This window comes from Meles meles, chromosome 1, assembly GCF_922984935.1.
Source record: "Meles meles chromosome 1, mMelMel3.1 paternal haplotype, whole genome shotgun sequence".
NCBI lineage: Eukaryota > Metazoa > Chordata > Mammalia > Carnivora > Mustelidae > Meles > Meles meles.
In genome coordinates, this window is record NC_060066.1 from 40,754,288 (window position 1) to 40,779,881 (window position 25,594).

Genomic DNA, 25,594 nt, shown 5'->3' on the forward strand with positions numbered 1-25,594 from the left:
CACTGGCATGTGCGAGTGCGTGTGCGCGCACACACACACAGACACAGAAAAATGTTTAGAAGGAGTGACAGAAATGTTAACCACAATTCTCTCTGGCCGGGTGACTTTTCTAGATCATCTTTAGCTTCTTCTTTTGCCACTTTTTTATCTATACCTACGTATTGTCTTTTTAACTGGGAAAAAGAAAGTTAACTCTGTTTAAAAATCTGTTGAAAGTAGTAATTTCTTCCCTACTATGGGTATTCATTGATTTTTTTTATGCCATCACACTCAGTTTAGAACCCAGACTAGGTCTTGGATCTCAGCTGCCTCGGGATGGAACTGCACACACAGGTTTGCTGGGGGTCTTCGGAACCTCAGCTACTAACTGGAAGGATAAACTGTCGTTGATATCTACGTGAAAGAACCGTTACCTGAGACACTGAAGATGATCTCGCATTTGACACTGCGGGGCTAAACTAGATAGCCTATGGTCTCTTTCAAATCATTTTTTCTTTCTTTCAAGATTTTATTTAAATTCAAGTTAATTAACATAAGGTGTGGGATTAGTTTCAGGTACAGAATTTATTGACTCATCAGCTGCATATAATACCAGTGCTCATTAAAACAAGTGCCTCCTTAATGCCCATCACCCAGCTACCCCAGCCCCCCAGCCCCCTCCCCTCTAGAAACCCTCAGTTTGTTCCCGATAGTTAAGAATGCTGTCTCCCAAGTTCTATGCAGAAAATATCTTTTGATTTCCTATTTTTCTTAAAAAGCAGTTTGTCTATCATCTTTTCCATGATTATTTTCTATAATATTTTCAACTACAATATTCTAAACTTAAATCAGAAAGGAGAAATGTTAAAAAATGAAAAGGCCTATAAAAACAACAGTTAAGCCTCCACAGGAAAATTGTACCGAGAGACACTTAATTCAGGGTCAAGAAATAACCAAGGAAACTTAAAGGCTCAAGATGTTTTGAAATGTCCAGAGATTACTCACCCAAACACCCAGCACTGTGTTCCTACGCGTTTGCACTGTGTGTCAGTGAGGTAAGCATAGTATTGCCTGAAAGAACAAAGGTGGCATTCATTGAGAGCTTCTGGAAGACCAAGAGGTCAGTATAGAATTAAATCACTTTGACACAGTAAATATAAAAGATATTCTGCCTTGTTCTACATACTCCAGCTGCCTGGTCTACCTCTAGTCAAGGGAACAGGAAGCCAGTGCCTGCTGAAACATTCCTGGTAAACGGTTAAGAGTTCGGGCTAGGTTTGGAAGGAGGAGAGAGCCTGGTGTAAAGGGCCAATTATTATCAAAGGCGGTTTTGATTTGGGGACAGAATGGGCGCTTCGAGTCTCTCTGCATGGAAGTCATTCCAGAGGGTCACGTACACTGTCAGTAATTGTCTCCTCTGGCACTCTCCAGGACAAAGGTTGCTGATTGTAACCCAGGCCGGACACACACACGTTTTTGGCTCTCAGGAACTAGAATGGGACCCCAGCTGTGGCTCACTGTTCCCTGAATATCAATGACTTTGAATGCTACTGATGAGATCAGAAAAAAAGAGGCAATGATATGGAGTTGAAAAGCTTAGGCCAGGACTGTCCACTAGATATATAATACAAGCCACAAGTGTAATTTAAAATCTTCCAGCGGCCATGTTAAAGAAAAAGGAATAGATAACATTTGTTCTAGTAACAGATGCTATTTTATTTAATCCAATATATGGAAAATGGCTATAATGAAGTATTTTATATTGTTTTTGCACTAAGTCTACAAAATAAGATGTGTATTTTCCTCAGAGAGCACATTTTAACACAGACAAATGACATTTCCAGGGGTGGCTGTTGAGGACAGCACACGCTTAGACCCTCATAACTACCCCCAAAACTCAATCTATCCCTGTAGAAGCAGCGTCTGAAGCAGGAGCTCGTTGTCTTTTCGGGGTCACAGACTCCTTTGAGGATTTAATGAAACCTATGATAAAGGCACATAAACACACACACACACACACACACACACAATTTTGCATTAAGCCTCAGAGGATTCGTGGACACCTGGAGGTCATCCACAAATTATCATCTCCTCACCCCAGAGGCCTGAGTGAAGAGTTCTAGTCATAAAGAATACAGGTCTGGCTCATTACATCTTCATGACCTGATATGCTTTACCGGTTTAGTGACTCTACCCTCCAATGGTATCCAGCCCCCTTGACTGTGCTTTCTACTACCAGATTCAAAGAATGTTCAGTCAAACATCTTCTCAAAGCAAGAGAGTTGAATCAAAAGGGACGAAAACAGGAAATGTGGTCTGTATGTAGGATTTATCCGGAAGCCTATAAGCTTCCTCTCCTTTTAGGGGCCTGGCACTCGCTACTTGGAGCGGCTGTGTTAAGACCCACTAGGAACACCTCCACCTTTCCAAGCAGCTTGTCACAGCGTCGTCTTGCATAGGAAATGCCTCTGGTTCGTAAAAAGCATAGGAAAAGTGGCTGACTTTTAAACAACATCAACAAAAGAATCATGTAGAAATCCATACGGTTTGGCAAAAATGTTATGCTCTCAAGAAAAAGAACCTCAAAATACTGGACATTTAGTGTCTGGTGTTTGTTTTGAGATGTTTAACGATACTGAAATTTCAGGATCCATCAGATATGGTTGTGATTCTCTTTTATAAGAGATTTCTTTTCCCCACTTACTGGCTTCGTCGATTATTCCTAATTTTACGAAGGAGCTGCTGCGAATCTTTCTTGAAGATCATTGTAAGCCTCAAATGAAATTAAATTTTAAGTGAGAGATGGAGGTTCCAAGCCATCAAGGGAAAATAGCGTATTTACAAGAAAAGTACTTCAATGGGCCACTGGTCTGTGACACGTCAGAACGTTGCCTGCCTGCCAACTGCTGGTTTCTCATGTGGTTCACAATGAATGCCCGAGGTGGAATTCTGGACCCTTAATTCTGCAGGACTCAGTTGTATCTTACTTGGTTTGCTCAATCCAGGATTTGGGGGGAACTATACATAGATAGATGTAGATATATAAATATCTATATAGATATATAGTATATATAATTATTTTTTAAGTATTTAAAAATAAAATATTTTCATATTAAATATATATAAACTAAATATATAAAGATATATAAAATAAAAAATAAAATTTAAATAATTGTTTATAATGATTATATATAATATATATCTATATCTATGCACATCTGCTTCCTTTTTGTACTAGTTAACGAGGAACAGAAGAGGTGCTGGACAGAGTAAGGAGGTTTGTTGGACCGAGGAGAACACCCACTCTTCTTGGCAAGTGAGGCCCTCTGCTTGTGTGGTTTGTATGCATACTGAAAATAGTGAATTAAGTTATCCCACAGCTTCTGGAAAACTAACACTTGTAACTGCTTAGTTTATATTTGAATCGACTGCGCAGATCTCTTTGGTGTCCTTACTACTCAATGCCAGTGCTCCAACGTTAACTGTAAAACCCAAATACCAATAGCTCTAAGTAGGCAGAATGAAACAGGAAACTAGGTGTGTCTGATATTCACGGGGATCAGTCTATACGAGGGGCAGTTTCCAAAGAACGCCTCACCTCTGGGGCCCTACCTGAATCAGGGGAACAGCATGAACATCCAAGCTTATCTGAGTTGTCCTGGAGGATGACAGAAAGGACACTGCTAGAAGGAAATTAATTGCTCTAAAAGAGCGAGTAAAGTATCATTCTAAAGTAACGTCATTTATGACTTCTGATCAACCATGAAAATTTTTGTATTTTTTTGATCACCTCCTTTTAGAAAAAAGTTTTTTGTTTTTTGTTTTTTTAATTTAAAAGATCTTCAAGGGGGGTAGAAAAGAAACAGCAGTGGAGGACGCTAAAAATGTTTAAAGATAATGGGGCGTGTGTGGTGTTCTCACTTCATGTGACTGAGGTCTGAGAGCAAAACATTTTCTTCAGATCCAAATGTATATTCCTTTAATATTTTCATGGAAGATCTGCTCATTTACATGACTTTCCTTATGCTGAACAGGAGAATACACAGCAGGCTAACGTGCTCAAATGACAGTCACGCTTGTATAGAATTACCTCACTGTGGGAGCTGTGATGCCACCAATAAAGAGAATTCTACACCAACTTAATGGATGACTGGCTTGGAACACAAAGATATGTTTCAAGAAGAAGGTATTCAACTCAGTTAGCTGAAAGAGAAGGAAGCATTAGTCAACCTGATACTGTATGCTTAGCCATAATAATATATTCCTCATGACGGATGTTCTAAAAAAAATAGTATGTTCAAAGCATTTTCAGAAAATACAGGGGGTCTTCCAAGTCACTAGTGGAATAGTTGCTATTTTTAAACTAAGTAATAGCCAGTACAATACTGACACCAACCAACCGGGGTTTACGGGAGAGGTGCTGGGGTCGGGAAAGGGGTACATGGTGGTATCGGCTATCAAGTTTCCTGGGACGTGGCTGTCACCTGGGTCATGCGAGTGATGTGCTGGAAGAGTCGGGAGAGAGATGCTCTGAGAACAGCGGTAATCATGAAGACAAGTATTTGCCATGGAACACTTACGCAGTCTTACAGAAACCAGGCCAGGTCTGAGATGTAGGACTGCAGGAAAGTGAGCTATTTAATCGCCCAAAGCAACTTGAGAATGAGAAATGACTGGGAATGCACCTAGCAGGCAGCTCTTAAAGGTGGGTGTGAGGAACTGGTTCAAAGTTTCATCTATAGGCCGTGGTCCTCTTCCCTGAGGTTAGCGTCCCAGGGCAGCTCATCACATGAGGCAGCACAGGGATGTGTTCCCTGCTGAGCCTGCCTCCTGCATTTCCCATCCAGACTAAGCAAGGAGTGGAGATCAGGGAAGGTCACCGCTTGGAAAACCCACGGATCACCAGGTTCATTTCAGTGACGTAAGACGTTGTGTCCTTTCCCATAGCGCTGATCTCAAGGGTATAAAATTTAAAAAACGGTCCACTAGTTAACACCACACGTGAAAAGATGGCCACAGCTCAGTGCTCACGCTCACAGGAGACCTGGGCTCCGTGGAGTGCGGCCCTTCTAGAACAGCTTGCTATCTCTCCCAGGCAAATCAAAGCTCCTCCTCAGTTCTTGGGTTAAAGGAAAACTATACCGTCTTAGATATTACTCTCATGAAGTAAAACTTAATTCCCATCCACTTAAACTCCCATTTTTATACATACGGATTCCCCAAACTATGGTGACAATTTTAAACATTCATATACACTTCTGTTTCTCGAGAAAGTCCATTTACTGAGATAAACAGTATTCTCCATGTGTGGACCAGGACCATGGTCTTAAAGGTGACACACACTTATTTTTCCTTATGCGGGGCGTATTCCTTGCATGTGTTCAAAATACAGAGTCTTCTAAAAGACTCTTCAGGCAAAAGCTAGTCTCCCGAAGTTGTAAAATAATTAACCTGGGGACGGGAGGATCAACACAAGAGGCTATCTCTAGAAGACAGAGATGTTTGGTCATCCTTTTCCAAGACCCTCGGCTGTCTGAATCACTTCAGTCACGTAGTGGGCTGCATGGAAGGAGACCTTCCCTCCACCGACGGCACCCTCCTGGAGGACCCAGGTCCCCAAAGGGCGGCAGCGCCCCACACGCGGGGAGGACTTCTTTATTCAGCTCTCTACAAATCACCAAGAGTGGTAACAGCTGAGGCACGACTAAAAGTCAAACATTAAACCTAGAACATAAGAAAAAGCCTTTGCATTTGTTCCTCTGGTCCCCAAAAATGATTGCCCTGAAAAGCTATCCAATGCCTAACTCCCTGGGTGACAGATGCTGACCAAAAGCTTCTTTCGGGAATTTTAAGCTATTCCTAATTTGCAATTCAAAGAAAGATACTTGAAAATGTCTTCCCCAGGAAGTAAGACCTTAGATGTGATAACACCGTTCTGTTTAATTATTTTATATGTCAGCTGCAGAATCTTCTATCTTCCAAACCAGCCAGCTGCTAAGCAGTGTCAACTAGCATTAACTCTAAATTTCTGGGCGGTTCTTATTTTGCTTTCGTTCCCACTACCCCCTTCCCTCCCCACCCCCGCCGAATTCTGGGCATCCGGAAAAATACCTGCCAGATGATCATGAAAAGGTATATTCCAGCCACTCTCTGAAAAGACGACTTGGGGTCAAACCATCGAACGTAGGTCCAGCTAGCAGGAGTGAACTGGAGCACAGCTCTTTTAATTTTCCCGGTGGTGGTGTGGATGTCTCTGTAAGGAAGAGAATGGCCCCAGTGAAAATCTGGAGAGATAAAGAAGGGGAAGAAGAAAAAAACAAAAGACAAGAAAAAAAAAAAACAACCCCAAACAAAATCTGCACTGACGATTTTATACACATGCTCAGAACAAAAAGAATCCTTTCTAGTCGAACCGTCTTTCCCACAAGGATCTCTCTACCCATAGGAAGTGTGGAGAGCTGTAAGCTCGATGGGGCATTTCAGTGATGACAGGCACAGGGCAGAGGTCAGGTCACTGCAGAGCCAGGAGAGGCCTTCCCTTGTGAATGGGTGACAAAAGAGCCTGAGACATCAACGACAACCACCTGGAACCAAACCAGGGAGGATGAGGGCGCTGGCCAGGATATGATCCCACCCGCTGTGCATCTCCCAAGTCAGGGCATTTTAGTCAAAGAGAGAACATGCTCCAGACTTTGAGGTCACCCACACTGTTTCTTCATCCTATGTGTTCCTAAGATAAGTGAACACTTGGGGATGAAACACAGTGATTTTTAACCTTCCTTAGTTTTAATCCTAGAAATCACTCAGTTAAAAATGTCCTAGAAATCACTCAGTTAAAAATGTCATACTCCCATGACAGAACAGGTCAGGCCTTTTATTCTTACGGGGGAAAAGGGGAGGGTTTGTTCCTTCATTCATTCATCTAACCCATCAACAAGCATGTATTGAGAAGATCTCGGGACACCTGAGTGGCTCAGTTGGTTAAGCATCTGCCTTCAGCTCAGGTCGTGACCTCAGGGTCCTGGGACTAAGCCCTGCATCGGGGCTCCCTGCTCAGTGGGGAGCCTGCCTCTCCCTCTGCCTGCTGCTCCCCCTGCTTGTGCCCCCTCTCTCTCTGACAAATAAATAAATAAAATCTTAAAAAAAAAAAAAAAAGAAAGAAAGAAAAAGAAAATCTCACAGCAAAAGATTTGAGGCACAAGAGCAACAACAACAAAAAAATTAGAGATTATCCAAAAATAAGCAAAAACTATGAAGGAACTGTATTTAAAAAAAAATAGCCAACTATATGGAAAGAGGAAGAGGAATCTGGGAATAAAGAGAGTGACACAGTGGGATTAAGTATTGGAATATTTAACACAGATCTTCCTCAATTTATGACGGGGTCCCGTCCTGATAGTCCTGACATAAATTGCAAATATCATACGATGACAATGCATTTAGTACACCTCATCAAACATCGTAGTTTAGTTCAGCCCACCTTAAACTTGCTCTGAGCACCTATAGTTGTCTATGGGGGTTGGGCAAAATCTTCGAACACAAAGCTTCTTTGATAACTGAGTATCTCATGTAACTTACGGAATACTGCACTGAAAGTGAAAAACCAGGGCTGGGGGCGCCTGGGTGGCTCAGTGGTTTAAGCCTCTGCCTTCGGCTCAGGTCATGATCTCAGGGTCCTGGGATCGAGCCCCACATCGGGCTCTCTGCTCAGTGGGAAGCCTGTTTCTCCCTCTCTCTGCCTGCCTCTCTGTCTACTTGTGACCTCTCTCTCTGTCAAATAAATAAATAAAATAAAATTAAAAAAAAAAGAGAAAAACCAGGGCTGTCTGGGGGCAGAGGGGCTGTGACTATACTGGTTGTTTACACTCATGATCACGTGGCTGACTGGGAGTTGTAAGGCCACTGCCTGGCATCGCAGGACAGGGTCCTACATGCATCCCTAGCCTGGGAAAAGATCCAAATTCAAAACTCAAAGTATGATTTCTACTGAATGCGTATCACTTTCACACTATTGCAAAGCCAAAAAATCATGAAGTCAAACCATCGCTGTAAGTCGGGACTGTAAACAGGCTAATTCAACTTTATATTCATTTACATATTTGATGTAACATAAAAAATACACTAGTGGGATTTCCGCTTATGAGCTGGGCTTGTGTTTTGGTCAACCGACAAAATGACTCTCACGTTGAATCGGAAGCATAAATATATGAAAAGGGGGAAGTGTTATGGCAGTAAGAGCCCGCCCTAAATTTGGACTCAGTGGCTGAGGACCTGTGTGTCCTTGGGCAAAATACTAAACCTAGTTCTCACTGTTGCCATCCCTAGAAGGAAGAGAAAAGTCAATCCCTAGGATTGAGGTCAGGCTCAAATGAGCTACTGCTTAGAAAGCTTGCTTCCACCAACACCTGGCACAGCTATGGTTTTTGCTCTGTTCCACATGGTCTTAACTATATTAAAGAGTGTGTTATCAAGTCAGTACCCAAGAAATTCAGTATCACACATTTCTATGTGTGATAACATTCGGAAAGGATTAAAGGTGAAATTCAAAGGAACACTGAAATGGACACATACATACATTAGTGAACACGGGTGAGAATATAAAAGGGTGTAAATAAATTTATTTACAGGAAAAAAATCAGAAATTTACACACAGATGCATGTTCAAAAATGTCTGCTCTAACTTTCTCCATAAAACCGAAAACTTTGAAAGAACTAAATGACCACAGAAGGGAACGGGTTAAATACCTCATGATTTATTCATAGGTTGGGATATGAAGAAGCCCTTAAAATCATGGTTTAGGAGACTAATGATGTGGGAAAATACTCATGTTTTGTTTGATAAATAAATGAAGGTGTAAACACAATAAAAACAACCCCTTTCATGATCACTACTGCGGTTCTTGCCGTCCTTGTCAGCGGCACAGTTCCTGTGACTGTCAAACTGAGGAGTGAGTTCAGGGGCGTAGGATGAACAATGACGGAGGTAGGCCAGGCACAGAGGAGGGATCTACGACGTGAATCAGAGAGTCAGAGACAACCACCTGGAGAGGTATGGAGGGAGTTGAGGCAGGCAAGGAGGGGACCCGTGACCCTGGCACATGGGGATAAGGGCCAAACCCAAGTCCAGGGGCACACATGCTTCGGCTCAGAACCTCGGGTGCCCCAGAGGGTGTGGAGAAAAGGAGTGGACCTGCCCAGCCCCCGCGGTGCATTTTGTCCTAAAGACCACGAGAAGACATCACAGAGGAAAGACAGGATGGATCTGATATTCTCGAAAAGATCACTCGGAATGGGTAACCAGGGAATGGGGGACTAATTGATCCAGCGACGGCAGGGTGAATGCAGGCTGAGGCATAAGCATAAAAATAAAATGGATGTGAGAAAATCATAAATGATTCAGCATTTTCTGGATGAATGCCTGAAATGAGGTCTATAATCACTCGTGAGTTTCAATTACTAACGTGTCATTAATTTCTTATCATCCAAGACCACACTGAAGTTGCGTGCTTCTCACGTGGTGAAGGACACACTGTGAAACCCTGTGACTCCCGTGCAGAAAGAAGGCCACTCACTTGAAGCTGGCCCAGTGGTAGGTCCTCATCTCTAGGAAGCGGCAGACGACCATGCCCAGCCAGATGCCGCCGCCGTTGCAGAGCAGGATGTCCAGGATGACCTGATCCCACCAGCACTCGGCGAAATTGGGCAGCAGGTGCATGAAGAACAGCTGAGAGACACAAGAGGCCACGGTTTTAAAAAACAAAACTGCAGAACGACAGATTTCCTATGAATAACATATTCTGTCAGGGAGGGTTGTTGACGTGTCAGGTCTTCCTAGTGTATGAACAGAATAAATAAAAACAAGGCCCATGATCAGGTTTGTGTTTTATGCTGTGGACGCTCTATGAATATCAAGAACCAAACAGTTTTTGTTTTTTTTTTTAACATAGGGCTTTAAAGAAACGTAACTGCTCCAGAAAAAAATACTACTGATGAATGACTTTGACTAAGGACGAGACAAGGATCTAGGAAGGGAGAAGGAGAAAAGTCTTCGTACCTGCCAACAGAGCGCTGGCATAATCCTCAAAATTAGCAGCTTGAGAGTTTAAGCTGCACATTTTAGAAATATCCCGTAAATATTTAGGTAAAACAGCAAGGGAACTGCAAAAGTAGAAAGTTTAGGTTTTGATGACATCTTTTAGGAAACTGAAAGCTTAATGGGAAGCATTTTGGTAACCGATTCATAATCATGACCTTATTAAGTGCTTCTGATGTGCAAGTGGGGAGGCAAAGTGAAGTCAAGATTCTTGCTCTCAAGGGCAGGAGTCGGACACTTATCCAGAACCACAAAATAAGGTAGGCTGTAGCAAATGTTTCCGTGGCGACATAAATGGGAGCATGGTGGGGACAAAAGGGAGATTCCTCCTGACGGATGGCACCCGGAGCATGACGTACTGGACTGGGAACGTTAAGGACAGGAATGACTGGTTTCAAGAGGAGATGAAGACCAAGGACATTCCAGAAAGGGGGAACACCAGAATGGGGGAGGAGGGGGGAGAAATCACCTATGGAAATAGTTTTGTCCAAAACAAAGAGTGGGTCAGCCGTGTCCAGGGCAGCCCACCCTGCTGTGAAGGCCCATTTTAAGAAGGTCTGAAATGACAAAGACAGCACCTGGGCACTTCTGGAAAGAGGCAACCCCATAATTACAAACCTCTGAGGGAATATGACCAATACTATGAAGTAAAACTGTTCATGGAAGCATTTCAGAGACTGTAAACAGTGCAAGTATCTGAGGAGTCTGCCTGCTTAGTGTACCGGCCGGTGAGGAGACGAGAGCGCAGCTGCTGTGTGCAAATGCAGTGGACTGTGTCCCTCCCTGAGGCGAGCCAGGCAGAGCCCCTGATGTGTGATCCCAGGTTCCCAGCCATGAGAGGCAGCACTCACTGTCCCTTTCGACAGGGAAAAGAGTCACGTCAACAGAAGTCGATGACACATATTTGCTGACATGAGACTATGCAGGGGACCAGGATGTGGAGGACAGGCTTCATCCTCAAGAGCTTTCCTAGAAAGTGCCAGATCCTGGGGGTGAGGTGGCCGTCCAGAGGAAAGGCTGGAGCTCAGGGAGAGGGACATGGGAAAACAGAAGGAACGAGGGCTGCCCATCCAGGGCGGAGCACATTTGGAACCCAATCCGGGCTCAACTAATGAAGCAAGGTGCTGGGCTCTGGTCCTCTCGTCTGTCCAGACCTGAGTGGAGGAGCTGGAGAGGGCGCGATTCATTCATTCACTCACTAGGAATCTGGGAAGCAACCACCACTTGTGAGACATGGTATCTGGGACTATGCAGACACGGGCCCTGCCCTTTTGAAGCCTAATACCTGGCAGCAAAGAGACCCTATAAGCATCTAAAATACGATGAGCGTTTCAAAGGAGAAGGGCCAGGCGCTCCGTTTCTGGGTGTACAAACGTGGAACACGGCCAGCACAGGGAGCTGGGAAAGGAGGGAAGAACCTGCAGGTGTGCTCTGGGGTAGGAAAAGACATGGAATCTTTGACACGAAGAAAGTGAAGATGGCTGCCGCACAGACAGAAGCGTGGGGAGGGTCTCCAGCAGCCGGGGTAGGTGGGCCGCGACAGGTTAATATCGGGCCTTACAGGCTGGTCCAGAAGTTTGGATTTTGGACAACCACTAAAGGGTTTTCAGTCGGAAAAGAACATAACCAGATCGAGGGGTGAAAAATATCGCTTTGGGAGGAGGCAATGAAGGGAGGAGGTGAGTGGTTCATCCGGGAGAAGACAGGAGGTTAGAGACACGTCGAGCAGTGGCGTGAAAGACTTGGACAGAGCAGCTCTGCTTACGAGAGCGGAGAGGACGCTGAGGAGCAGGGAAGAAAGGCATGGGGCCATCTGTAGTGTGAGGGAGGAGAAGGAGTCAGGTCAAGAACGGCCCAGGGCCTGGCCCAGGGTCCCACAGTGGTGAGGTTAGGAAATGCCTGGAATTCCAAGGGGAATGTGGTGGGAGAGCAGGAACGTGGGCTGCACACCTGGAATCAAGCACAGCTGGAGTCCGCTCCTGGCTCAACTCATGAAGCAAGGCTCTGGTTCCTTTGTCTGTCTACCAGGTATAGACACCGCCTTTTCAGCTCATGGTGATGATTTAGGATAATGCATGTAGAGGGCTGGGTGCTACTGTGGGTTGAACTGTGTCCCCTCAAAACCCATACGTTGAGCCCCTAACCTCGTTCTTCATGACATGAATTCAATTTGGAGAGAGAGTTGCTGCAGATGTCATTAGTAAAGATGAGGTCACCCTGGCTTCTAATCCAGGGTGACTGGTGTCCTTGCAAAAAGAACGCCACATGAATGCACACAGGGAAAGCCCCACTTGGAGGTGAAGGCAGAGATCATGGTAAAGCGTGTACAAGCCAAGAAATGCCGAAGATGGCCAGCAAGCCATTAGAAGCTGAGAGGCCTGCACGAGATTCTCCTTCACAGCCCTCAAAGGACACCAATCCTGCCAATACCAAGAACTCAGATGTCTAGCCTCTGGGGCTATAAGAAGCACATTAACAGAAGCCTGATGTGACTGGCAGGCTTCCCTAAGTTAGGGTCAAGACAACAGTTGGTATCAAGAAAGATACTGTACACATGGCCAAATTTTACTCGCCAGGAGTGCTCCCCTAGATTTCATTTTCCTAATAGTTTTTTAAGACTATGTCTCTTTCAGGAGCACCTGGGCGGCTCAGTCAGTTAAGCATCTGCCTTTGGCTCAGGTTATGGTCCCAGGGTCCTGGGATCCAGCCCCCCATCGGGCTCCCTGCTCAGCAGGAAGTCTGCTTCTCCATCCTCTGTCTGCTGCTCCCCCCGTCTATGTTCTCTCTGTCAAATGACTAAATAAAATCTTAAAAAAAAAAAAAAAAAAGACTCTCTCATTCATTAAATGAGACAAAGCTGACTACTGAGATATCAGAGCTATATTAGGAACCCATTTTTCAGCTACAAAATATCCTGGAGGCTCCTGTAATTCCCAAACACCGAAATTCTATTTATCTCAAACTGGAAACCAGCTGGCGGGTAACCTACCTATTTATTTCTAAGTAGATCTCCTCATTACCTTGTATTTGTCTCACTGGGGGTTTTACTTCATTCTTTTTGCTTCATTTCATTTGTTTCTCTTTAAGATTTGTGAGGCAAGAGACACATTTTAAGTTAAGGAGGAATTTGTGCCCTGCCCCCCACCAAAGGTATAAAGTATTCCTAGGGGATTGTTTAAACACAGTTTGTACCAAGAGGCAGAGAATCGAAGAACTGCCTGTTAATGGACAAACCGTCTTCCTCCTACAGGTAAACCATCTGATCACAGCCCCTTCTTACCTCCGTTAGCTCCCAGGTAATACTGATTGTCCAGCAGAGACCATAACTACGGATCAACAAGGCCTTCATCGCCCAGCCCCAGAAATGTCCAAATGCAAATATATCAAAATGGCTGATAATCCTCTCCCAGGTGATAACGTGGCAGTTGACAGCATACTCCTGTTCAAAATAAAAACGGAAATAATGAATGGATACTCTCACAATCAACCTCCTTCCAGGATCCTGACAATAAATGAAAAGAACCAATATGACCTTGACAACTAATACCAGTCCTGCTCCCCAACCCCCGAAAGCTTTAATAGTGGAACACCCTTTAGGAAAAATAGACAAATATTAAACTTTATGAATCAGAATTGCTTTGCTCTGAATTGCAGAAGTTTGATTAAAATGGGAAGCAAAATAATTCCACAAAGGCTTATTAGCCTGTCTTAAAGAAGTGGAAGCACACAGCCCATGTCACCTGACTGTAGGGCAGCTATCTTAAAGCCAGTGATGAGAACATAAATAGAATCCCAATTAATAAAGAATTAAGTAGAATCCCAATAGGTTTATAAATTTAAAGACACATCTAAATACTGTGTAGAGAAGGAATCAGAATAGAAATGTAAAATATATTCAGTATTAAATGGCAATGAAAATACTATGTATCAGAATGGTGCGATGAAGCTAAGTAGAACTCAGAGGAAAACCTAAAGCCTTAAATATTTAGGTCAGAAAAGAGGAAAAGCTGAAGGATCCAATTTCAGAAATTAGAAGGAAACAGAATAAACCTCCCATCTCCAAATGTTATCACATGCTACACAATTTAAATATTTAAAAATGACAAAGCTGGGCACCTGGGTGTCTCAGTTGTTTGAGCGTCTGCTTTCAGCTCAGGTCATGATCCCAGAGTCCTGGGACTGAGCTCCCTGCTCATCTGGCTCTCTGCTCAGTGGGGAGCCTGCTTCTCCCTCTGCCTGCCGCTCCCCCTGCTCCCCTGCTTGTGATCTCTCTCTCTCTCAAACAAATAAAACCTTTTAAAAATAAATAAATAAATAATAAAAATGACAATGCTTTTAAGACTTTTGGTTTTGTTTCTAGTATCTTTTTGTTTTTAATATGACATTTTAAAGAAATTTTAGATCAACATCCTTATATTTTGGTATTTATTATGAAAGTAATTATATCATATGACTATATAACATTTCTAGGGCCCTCTACATTTGACATTCTTTCTTCCCAAAACTAATCTGACAGGATGGAGTAAGATTTGGAAGACAGCCACCTATTATCAGGCAGTTGAAAGTATTCTTGTAAAGTATTAATATTTTTAAATTCTAGAAATGATGTCTCCTAAGGGAGCAGAAGAGGAATTTGGTATTCCTCTCTCTCTACCAAAACCTGCCACCATCAGGTTTCTGAAGCCTTTCTCAGATCCATCCAGTATGTTTCAGTCTGTAAAGCTGAAAGGACGTTTTTTAAAAACTGCATTTTTTTCCAGAAACGTTATGATAAGATATTACAACGTGTAAGTGGGGAAAGTGGAGAAAAGAGGAAAGGATCCAGCAGGGAGAAGTCAAGACAAGACTTAGAACCAACAACAAACTGCACTGTAGTATGAGGAAAATTCTCTCGAGTCTGGAACCAGATGCACCTGTCACAGGCATCACAGACCCCGAGGCTGAAGCAGCCCTATGGCAGGTCAGGGAAGAGCCGCAAGGCCCATGAACTCCAGATTCCTCGGCCACTCCAGATTCCTCGGCCACCCTATCCTCTTCTTTACACTGGACACGCTGCACAGGGTCAGGAGAGAGGCTGCGTTCTGTTTTTCCGAAGGCTGCTCTTCAGGTCATCGTGGACTAAAGTTGACCTTGGAGGCCCTTCTAACTCTCCGTGAGAATATTTCGGGTTTCAACACATGCAAAGGCCCTTTGAAAGTCACAAAGAGCCAACTACAACTCAGCATTATAATCATTAAGGCACATATCTGCCATTTGCCAATGGTCACACCAGGAAGACCTCGAGGTCCTGGTCATGGGAGGAATGTGGGGCACTGCAGTTAAAAGCTGCTAGGGAGCCAGATGTGGGCACAACTCTGGACAGCAGGGGGAAAAGGGCATTAAATGTGGGCATCCCGGAGCCAGAGGGGCAAGGCGGGGAAGGTGTGCGCACACGAGTGAACGGCCGGTAAAGACAAACTGTGCCCACCTCCCATGCGGTCACAGGGCTGATCCTGGCAGTCCCATCCTCTCTCTTCCTTGCCCATCACTTAACCAAATACCAAGTCCTATTCATTTTGCAGGTCGGGTTGCTTGGTGATATAATCCCTGTTGCTCAAAAACCCAAGAAAATAGTGGGGGAAAATATCACACCTAGACTACCTTTCTCCCGATCTCTGTTTCATAAGGCTTCTGTGAGTGTCAAAACACCGTCATTATTATAACTGTATACTTCAGGCATCGTCCAGAGAAAAAGGAGAGGTCCTGAAGTCAGAGGGATCTCACCAGCTTTGTGCTTTGAATGAGATATTCATTCATTTTTAATTCCCATTTCCTCCTTGACAAAATGGGGGATATTAATGCCTGGCACGCACGTGTGAGGCTTACACAGAATATATGGAAGTGCCTGAAAGAACAGTCGCCCACGGTCGGTAACTGCCACCACCCTCACCGCGCCTCTCACTGTCTCACTGTCACTGCTTCAGCAGCAGTAGACGCTCCAAGTCACCCCACGCCACTCTGTTCCCTAAAGTAGGAAACCTCCAGACTTTTCTATCTGAGACTTCTGAATAATCTTTGGCATTCTTATTTCTGCCTGTAGCAGGTCCTTTATAAAAGTTAAAGTGTTGAAACACCAATGAAGAAGGAGCTGACCAATCTCAAATCCAGTAGAACAACCACTCCTTGGACCTTTTATTAGGTCCCTCTGTATTGTTTCTTTTCTTTTTTTTTTTTAAGATTTTATTCATTTATTTTGAGAGAGAGAAAGAGAAAGCCAGAACATGAGCAGGGGGAGAGGCAGAGAGAGAGAGAGAGGGAGAAGCAGACTCCCCACCGAGCAGGGAGCGCAACGTGTGGCTCGACCCCAGGACCCTGGGATCATGACCTGAGCCGAAGGCAGAAGCTTAACCAACTGAGCCACCCAGGCACCCCTTTCTACTGTTTCTTATGGAAGGTCCTGCCTGTGGCCCAGATGCTTGTTCTCCTTTTCTGAGCATTACTAGGTTTTTCCTTCAGTCTGTACCACATGTCAGGTATTATTTAAGAAAAACAAAATTAAAAAGGAAAGAAACAGCATTAGAGTATAAAATAGTCTCTTCCCTAAAAACTGAAGTACAGAGTAGTTTTAACCCAAGAATAAAATGATTTTTGTGGGTTAAAAAAAATAATGAACGAAGTGGCCTGGGTCATTCACCTTGGCCCCTTTATAGTGAAGGATCATGACTTCGAGGCCAGAGTGGGGAGCAGAAGTGTTGAGGGTCACAATGTTAGAGGGCAGCCACCCCCATCACTGAGAACCTGCTGTGTGCAAGGCACCAATCTAGGCCTTGGAGAAAAGGTTACTCTTTTCGCTTACAATAAAACTCCCCAAATAAGTACTATTATTTCACTTTACAAAGAAAGGAAGAGGCTAGCTAACAAGTACATTGCCCAAGGTCATACAGCTAACAAATGACAGAGGCAGAATTCACACCCAAGGCTGCTGACAACCGATCGCCCTCTTCCCACTATCCCCCTTTGCTCCAAGAGGGGCTATCATTTCCCCAGACTCTATCATTCATGGAAACCACACACCTCACCTTCCCAGAGACCTGGCTTTTCTGTTATCTACATGGAAAATACTCGGAAGTAACAATTTAGAACTTCACGTTAGTGAAGCTGACTGTCTCTTATACCCACGAATCTACCGATTTCTCTGAGAGACCACTGACAAGTCCATACCATGACGTCAGCTTCCCTTGTGGCATATCGAAGATTTGGATCCAGCCAGTACATCAGGGATTTAACCTGATCGAAGTTCAGGAAGAGGAGGAACACCAGGAACAGGAAGTAGAGCACACTGAGTCCTGAGGGAAACAGAAACATTCTCACATTTAGGAGAGATCTGGGGGTCTGACGCACAACACACGTTAGACTCAAGTCAGACATGGATATTGCAATGTCTGTCTCTTCCTCTGATGAGGGAGTCTGATACAGAGTCCTAACTCACACTGAGAGGGCCGGTAATACTGTCTGAGAAAACGAGGCTCGAATGGAGTCTCGAAGAACTGGCAACATTCAGCAGAGACAGGTGTGAAGGGCTCAGAGGTGGCCCAGGGCCACACATCCACGTCTCAGATCCCATGTCAGCCCTGTGGGCATTATGTTTCCACTGCATCACATCATAATTGGCATCCTAATAATCACCCCATGCCGTTTAAAAATAAAGTCAATCGTCTGAAAACAAAACAAAACAAAACAAAACAAAACAAAAACAACCGTCTGTTTTTAAAAGCAAAAGCCTTTTGGAAAGGTTTGGAAACCAACCACCGGTGGTGACTCTACCACTACTCTTTCTCTCGAACCTGCTAGAATTAAAACACTGGTGCAGGTCACCTAGACACTTGGTACAAATGACCTTGGATCACAGCACTCTGTGGGAACTTGGCTCAGTGCTAATCTATGAGCTGTTCCAGAGGCGACAACGTCCATGTTTGGAATGAAATCCTTTGGAATACCAACAGCGCCAGCCTATCCAAAAGGGCCCCTCCCAGTCCTTGGGGAGCTCAGGGGACTTGTGCACAGCAGGGTGGACCTGGTTGTGCACCCTAGGGCCACATGTTTTGTTAGTGTAAGGACCTCCTCACGTTTTTTATGCATTTTCATCTCACATGTCTCCCACTACAACTTTTTATTATAATCCCTTCAAAATAATTATTTTAAGACAGAAAGAAACCATCTGTGTGGAGCAGGGCTTCTGGATTTCATGGTTGAGCTTCAAAGTCTGTGAAGCTCCAGACGTAATATGCACAAATGTGTGTGTGCACGTGCATGTGCGCTGAGAAAGAGTTAGCTCTCATCAGATCCTCAAAGGGCTCCGTGACCCCCAAGAGATTTCAAGTAAGAAATCAGCTGCTAATGACCAATAATGGATCATTTGAAATAGGAAAAACTTAAATGTAGCCAACCAGCTGAAAATAACTCATAATTTCAAGCAGCAACATTAAGTCCATGAGATGTAAGTATGATGCAACCAGGACAACCTATTTAAAAATGGAAACGAGGGGCACCTGGGTGGCTCAGAGGGTTAATTAAGCCTCTGCCTTGGCTCAGGTCATGGTCCCAGGGTCCTGGGATCGAGCCTTACATCAGGCTCTCTCTGCTCAGCGGGGAGCCTGCTTCTCCCTCTTTCTCTGCCTACTTGTGATCTCTGTCTGTCAAATAAACAAACAAATAAATAAATAAAATCTTAAAAAAAAAAAATGGAAACGAATCATGCCACTTTTCTGCCAAAAATCCTCCCAGGACTTCCCACTGCCCTTCCTGTCTGTGATCTTTATTGGCCCGCAAGCCCCATGGGGCTCTGGCCCTTCTGACTCTGTCCTCTTTCTTACTACTCCCGTAGGGCCTGCTCTGCTCCACACATGGGCCTGCAACACACCACGCTCTTTCTGGCTAGGGACCACTTTAGTAGCCTTTCCCTTTGCTTGGCTTCCAGTGACCCCAATCTTTGCAAGACCCTACTTTGCACGCACATTTCCGGGAAGCATCCTTCCTTGCCTGTGCACGTGAAAGCAGTCACTCGATCAACATCACCCCGTATGGTTTTACTTAACTTCTGAACACTCGACAGCATGGGATATTTTTGATTATTGATTTGTTTAATTGTTTGTGATAGCTGTCCTCCCTCCCAGGGGGAGCCTCCTATCTGTCTGGCCCTCCCCTGCAGCCTCGGGGTACAGCCCTCCACACACGGGTGCTCAGTGAACACCTGCTGAAGGAAGTCAGTTCATTCAAAGGGACTCACCTATGATCTCTGAAAGTTGAAAAAAGAACAGGTGAGCTTGAGCAAAATATCCATTTTTAGGGTCCTTTTGGTAACATTGTATTTTCTGAACCTAAAATAATTGACTTAATGTCTTACTTAGGCAAGACAAAGCCAAGAGCCAACACTTGAAAGATGCGTTTTAAGTCCATGCAGGGGATTTGACTATTTGTGGACTCAAAATCACCTAAAGACAAGACATCCAATATTCATGGATATGCTTATCGCTAACCCTTGTTTCAAATCAGGGCTCTCTGTCTAAAGGCTTCACCCTTTCCAGGATCTTTCCCATCCATGATTCAGGAGACTGCTGGGTTTTCAGTCAGTTCTGGATGTTGCCAAGGCAAACATGCTCACAGGCCCCGTGAAGAGCAACATCAAGATACATCAAGAAGGACAAGCCACGTGCCCTCATGTCAGACCCTGTGCACGTTAAGAGACAACAGCATAGGCAGCGGGTGAGTGGAGTTGGAACAGCTCACAGGCATGAGAATCTGAAGTTATCACCTGTATGTTTGTTTTGCATCAAAGAATTTTCATAAAAATTTGTATTAGGAACACCGAAAAGTAAAAGGCTATTAAGTTTTACTGTAAAACTGCTATAATGATGTACAGAAAGGGGATTTTAAGTAGAATCTATTTCTAAATCTACTAATGGGTAACTCACCAAAAACCATTCTCCATAAGGCTGGATGAGGTCGAGTAAATGGGCCTGCAGAGAGAAAATGTACAGTTAGAAAAAAACTGGTTTCAAAGTAAAACTAAAAGCAAATTGCTGATCTCTACAGAGATTAAAAAAAAAAAAGGTTCTCTACTGTCAAAATTTTTTTCCACATAAATATTTTCAGATCAAGTCTAGGTTGAAATGTTTTATTCAAATTGTAGCAACTGTCACCACAACTGTAAAAGGCACCAGTCTCCACAACAGACCTTTGTTTTCCAAGCTTTACCTTTAGGATTCAGACCCTTGTTTCCCAGGGAAACGATGTTACAACAGTGAGCAGGTTACTAGGCCAGCCTGTGAAGAGTTCTTAAAACACACCCAAGTTTAACAAGTTTAACAAGTGAAATCTCCCAGCCCAGCCACTCTGTGTGTGTGTGTGTGTGTGTGTGTGTGTGTGTGTGTGTGTGAGAGAGAGAGAGAGAGAGAGAGAGAGAGAGAGAGACAGCGGTGTAGGCGCTCTGGAAATTAAACAGGAGAAACACTGCTTTGCAAACTCGTGAGGTGGGGTAGGAAACTGAAAATAAATCCTTTGAGCACTGGAACGTGCTAGCGTAGTGGCTTTTGATCATGAACCGTGGTAACAAAATACCTCTGACATGGCAACCCCGACCAGATGCCCAGATGCCCAGATGCAGCTTCCACACCATGAAAACACAGGCTTCACAGGACAAAACTCACTCTGACTACAAGTGACCCATCAATACTTTCTCTCCTCCTGTATTTCTTTAAAAACAAACAAAACAAAACAAAGGAGAAGGAAGCAAGCAAGCCAGGCCTCCATCTACTAAACTGACACACCATCAAGGGAAGAGTTAAGTTCCCGAATACTGACAACTGCTCTCGCGGGCACTTGACCTATTTGGGGCCGCCCACCCCTGTGGGACAACAGGCTACCTACACACTCCTGGAGGATCTCCAACATCCAGGATCCCATGTCTCCTGGGGAGATGCCGGAGCTGGCTGCCCAGCCCCCTTCCCAACCGGGGCTCGGCCTGTGCCAGACTTGATCTCAGAAACTGCCAACACAGACCTAAGAATGCAGAGCTCTCCTCCACTTCCCTCTCTCCCTCTGCCTGGACCAGCATGGACGGTAGCAGGGAGGTGGCACTGGTGATCGGGGCAGTTCCCTGCAGAGGGGACCGTGGGACAGACTACAGCCAGTGCTCACTGGGGTTCCCTCAACAGACCAGTTCTGGGTGACCTGCCAGTTCCTAGAAGCTTAGCCTGGGACCCAGCCTCCTAACCAACCCCCCCACCCCGCCCACTTCCCAGTCCTCCAGCCAACACCCTGCAAGTCTTTTGAATCAGCAATCAGCTTCTGGGGCTGGCAACCTGGAATCCTGTCTGCAGGAAACATTCCATTGTAATTTTTATTCTAGACGCATCCTCAATCACCTACCTCATGACTTTGAAACATATTTTAACTGCTTTCTTTTGATGGATCAGGTTCATTTTAGGGAAATCACTTACAAGTATCCCCTGCCATCCAAATCTAGTCAGTTCTTGAGCCTAGACGGGGCAGTTCAGAAGGTGAGTGTGGTTCGTGCGGGCCTCCGCTTTGTCCGAATTTATATGGTGTCTGAGTTGTAGAATGGCAAGGAGTGAGGGCTCAGATTGAGGGATTTAAATAAAGCATCTCCCAATCTGTTCCACTTCTACGTTCTGGTAGTGCAGGCTCACAGAGCAAGGAATCCGTGTTTTCTCTTTAACCGGCTGCTTTTTTCTCAGAAAGGCACAGTGAAGCACAGAAACCAGGGTCCCCTTCCAGGTAACAACACAGCTAACTCTTCAAGTCACTGGAAAACGGATGGCTACAATGGTCTTTTAATTTCCTCTTCCCAGTGCTCACCACGAATGGCTTCTGTGTTACAGTAGCTGCCCGGCATGTAAGTGTCACGTCGTCCAAACCCCTGCATTCACCTCTTAGACAGAACATGGGGCTCCAGCTTTCTCCAGGCTTCCTCTCACGAGGTGAAACTCGAAAACGGTATGATTCTTTGGCTTGCAACACAATTCCACGCCCAATCAACACTCAGAATCACATAAGTTGGGGTCTTCTCAAGAGGAATCACTATTATAATAGTACTTTGCTACTTTGTTGGGTACTTAGCACGAGGCAGATGGGGGGCAGACACCCCCCCCCACCGCCAATGTCTCCCCGTTGTCGTGAGAGATTGGTGGTGAGAGGGTATCACTGCATCTCTTTTACTGCTCAGGACACTGAGGCACAGGTACTTTGCAAGGTCACATGGCCCACAGGCCCCCACCTCTGGTCTAAGAAGACTTCGTGCTTTCTGATCCATTCAGTCATGCCTGGGCCAGCTCAGGAGGACAGAGTGGGGGCAGTGGGTGCGGAGACCTCGAAGACTTAACCAGGACTGTCTCAAGGTCAGGAGAACAAGGGGAGAGAAGCAAGCTAGTGAGTGGTGTTTAGAGGTGCTGCCACGTGGAACTGGTAAGCAAGGTCAGGAAAGACAAGAGGCAGGACAGGGAACTGATGTAAGGTCCCTCATATCAACTAATAGAAGGGCCTCCAAGGTCATCTTCGGCCACGATGACTTGAAGAGCGGCCTTCAGAAAACAGAACTCAGACCTCTCTTCCAACCCTGTGCAGCGTGTCCAGTAAAGAAGAGCATAGGGTAGCCGAGGAATCTGGTGTTGATGGGGCCTTGTGGCTCTTCCCTGGCCTGCCGTGGGGCTGCTTCAGCTTCAGGGTATTTCCCTCCATCCGTCTGTGATGCCTGCGACAGATGCGTGTGGTTCCAGACTCAGGAGGAGAATTTTCCTCTTACTACAGTGCAGTCTGTTGTTGGTTCTAAGTCTTATCTTGACTTTTCCCTATTGAATCTTCTCCTCTTTTCCCCACATTTCCCACTTACACTTCATAACATCACATCACAATGGTTCTGAAAAAATACCGTTTTTTTTTTTTTTCTTTTAATGTTCAGTTAGCCAACATACAGTACCTCATTAGTTTCTGATGTAGTGTTCAATGAATACAGTTTTTTAAAATGTCCTTTGGGGCACCTCAGTGGCTCAGTCAGTTAAGTATCTGATCTTGGGTTTCAGTTCAGGTCATGCTCTTAGGGTCTTGGGATCGAGCCCCACCTCAGGCTCCCTACTCAGCGAGGAGCCTGCTTCTCCCTCTCCTTCTATCCCTCCCCTTACTTGTGCTCTTTCTCTCTTCCTCTCAAATAAATAAAATCTTAAAAAAAAAATTAAAATGTCCTTTAGCTTTGCAAATTGAAATGTACTGGATGGATCTAAGAAAGGCTTCAGCAATCTGACATAGTATGTTTCAGAGACCAAGCTGCTCTACCCTGAACCAGGTAGGTGGGAAGCCTTGGTGCCTTTTGTTAAAAAAGGTGTAGATAAGGCCCAGAAATGTAAGGTGAGACTTTCAGCAGCTACCTGCAAAACCATTCCAGGCTTTATTTCCGTCATCGCATTCTGCCTGCTTCTTCCTGAAAAGGCACTCTAAATGTTTTGGTGCAGTATTTCAAGGAGTACATTCTAGCAGCATTACTCACTAAGATTACCAACTTTACCATCAAAGAAGGGAATACGGCTAAAAATATTACTTGTATCATTTTGCTTTTTAAAACAAATGGAGGCGGGTGCCTGGGTGGCTCAGTGGGTTAAAGCTTCTGCCTTTGGCTAGGGTCATAGTCCCAGGGTCCTGGGATCGAGCCCCGCATTTGGCGCTCTGCTCAGCGGGGAGCCTGCTTCCCCCTTTCCCTCTCTGCCTGCCTCTCTGCCTACTTGTGATCTCTGTCTGTCAAATAAATAAATAAACTCTTTTAGAACAAATGGAGGGAGGTGGCCGGTGTGTTTTTCTCTGTCATAAACCCTGACACTGATGCTCGCCAGATCACCCACACTTGACTGCCCTGGTCAGGTCACCTTTGGAGCTGTGCTTCTCGCAGCACTCATCTGCCTGGGCATGTTCCCACTGTCCAGCCTTTCCCGAACATTCACATTAACAGATCCCACTTCCCAGCAGACTACTTTCTCAGCAGGCAGGCCAGGGCAGGGCGCCTTGTCCTCCTCTGCCCCATGTTCAGGTCCAGAAGTCAGGGGCACTCTGTCTCAGGGTCTGCAGCTTCTCCAGGCTTTATTTCGTACTTGATAATAGCAGCCTGCAAGCATGGCTCTTCTTGATCCCATGGGAGGCACAGGGAAGGGCTTCTCCAGGTGGCCGTGCAGAACCAGTGCTGGTTTGTTCCCGGCTGGGTTTTCTTCCCGGACCATGCTTAAACACGGCTCGGTTTACTTTATCAGTCCCTCCATCTAGGACACGTTAACTTTCAATCAGATATTAAGAGTGAGTTTGATTTCAAAGGAAACAGAAATCAAATGGCTTTGCCATGACAAGAGCTAGCACTTCAAAAACTGCCTCAGAAATCAGAATATAAGATCACACACAAAAAATAAGAATAAAAAAAAATTAAAAAGCAAATAAGATCACAGCTTGACTCGCCGGCACCCTGTCATGATTCCCATGAACAACTAAGTTCAAGGGACAGAACTTCCAAAAACTACGGGTCTGTGCCCTTTTCGTCTGCTTCTTCCCTTGATTGTCACTGTTTTTTTAGCTTTGATGAGGTGTGATTAACAATGATTATTACTATTTGCAAGTTTAAATTCCTCTAGGAAAAACCTAGAAAAGGTGGGTAAAATGATCTTTAAGCAAATTTCAAACCTAAGAAAGATTTTTTTTTTTTTTTTTAAGAAAAAGTAGTGGAGTGGGAAACAGGATGGGGGAAGGACAGGCATTTTGTTTCAAATTTGGGGAACAGCAATCTTCTGGATCACCTTCAAACCTCCCGGAGATGTGACTAACACTATCTTAGATCAGAGGAGTCAAATGAGGCCAAAGGACAAACCAAAGGATGATATCAGGAAAATCAAGACATACTAGTATTTCACTCTCCTCAAAATACCTTAAAGAAGTGCTGAATGGTGTTCCTCTTGCAGACAAGGAATGGAAAAGGGAGGGCTGATTCTGTGAATTTTCTTCCAGGCGGTCTTTATCGCACATATAGTTACTGAGAGGCTCCCGTGAGCCACGTGCTGGGGGTACAGAAATGGTTTGGGCGGTGTGGGGAGGGCAGGGTGCAAGGGGAAGGAACGGTTCAAGGAAGCCCCCAGAGGTTGGACAAGTACACCTGAAGGTCACCTGTTGAACAGAAATCTCACAGCCAAACAGGTTTCTAAAATTTCACTGCAGTGATAGAGTGATACAATTGTAACTATACCCTAATGATGCAGTGGTATAGTTAAAAATTACACTTCTGCCTGAGTGCCAGTTGCTATAATGAAATGGAAGAAGCATTTTAAAAAATCTTAAGGGAGGGATACCTGGGTGGCTCAGTCAGTTAAGCATCTGCCTTCGGCTCAGGTCATGATCCCACAGTGCTGGGATTGAGCCCTGTATCGGGTTCCCTGCTCAGTGAGAGCCTGCTTCTCCCTCTCCCTCTGCCTGCCTCTCCCCCTGCGTGTGGTCTATTTCTCT

The 25,594-nt window shown here is 44.8% G+C and overlaps 1 protein-coding gene across 1 annotated transcript in view; it reads right to left on the bottom strand.

Moving 5' to 3' along the window:
* Positions 1-25,594, bottom strand: part of PTDSS1 (phosphatidylserine synthase 1) — a 63,064-nt gene that overhangs the window by 17,996 nt on the left and 19,474 nt on the right. The window contains exons 3-9 of the mRNA XM_046011713.1: positions 20,023-20,067; positions 17,273-17,397; positions 13,353-13,511; positions 9,552-9,703; positions 6,091-6,232; positions 4,070-4,182; positions 985-1,050 (exon numbers count right to left, since the gene is read on the bottom strand). Of these exons, the coding sequence (XP_045867669.1) occupies positions 985-1,050; positions 4,070-4,182; positions 6,091-6,232; positions 9,552-9,703; positions 13,353-13,511; positions 17,273-17,397; positions 20,023-20,067 (802 nt within the window). The remainder of the gene's footprint in view (positions 1-984; positions 1,051-4,069; positions 4,183-6,090; positions 6,233-9,551; positions 9,704-13,352; positions 13,512-17,272; positions 17,398-20,022; positions 20,068-25,594) is intronic.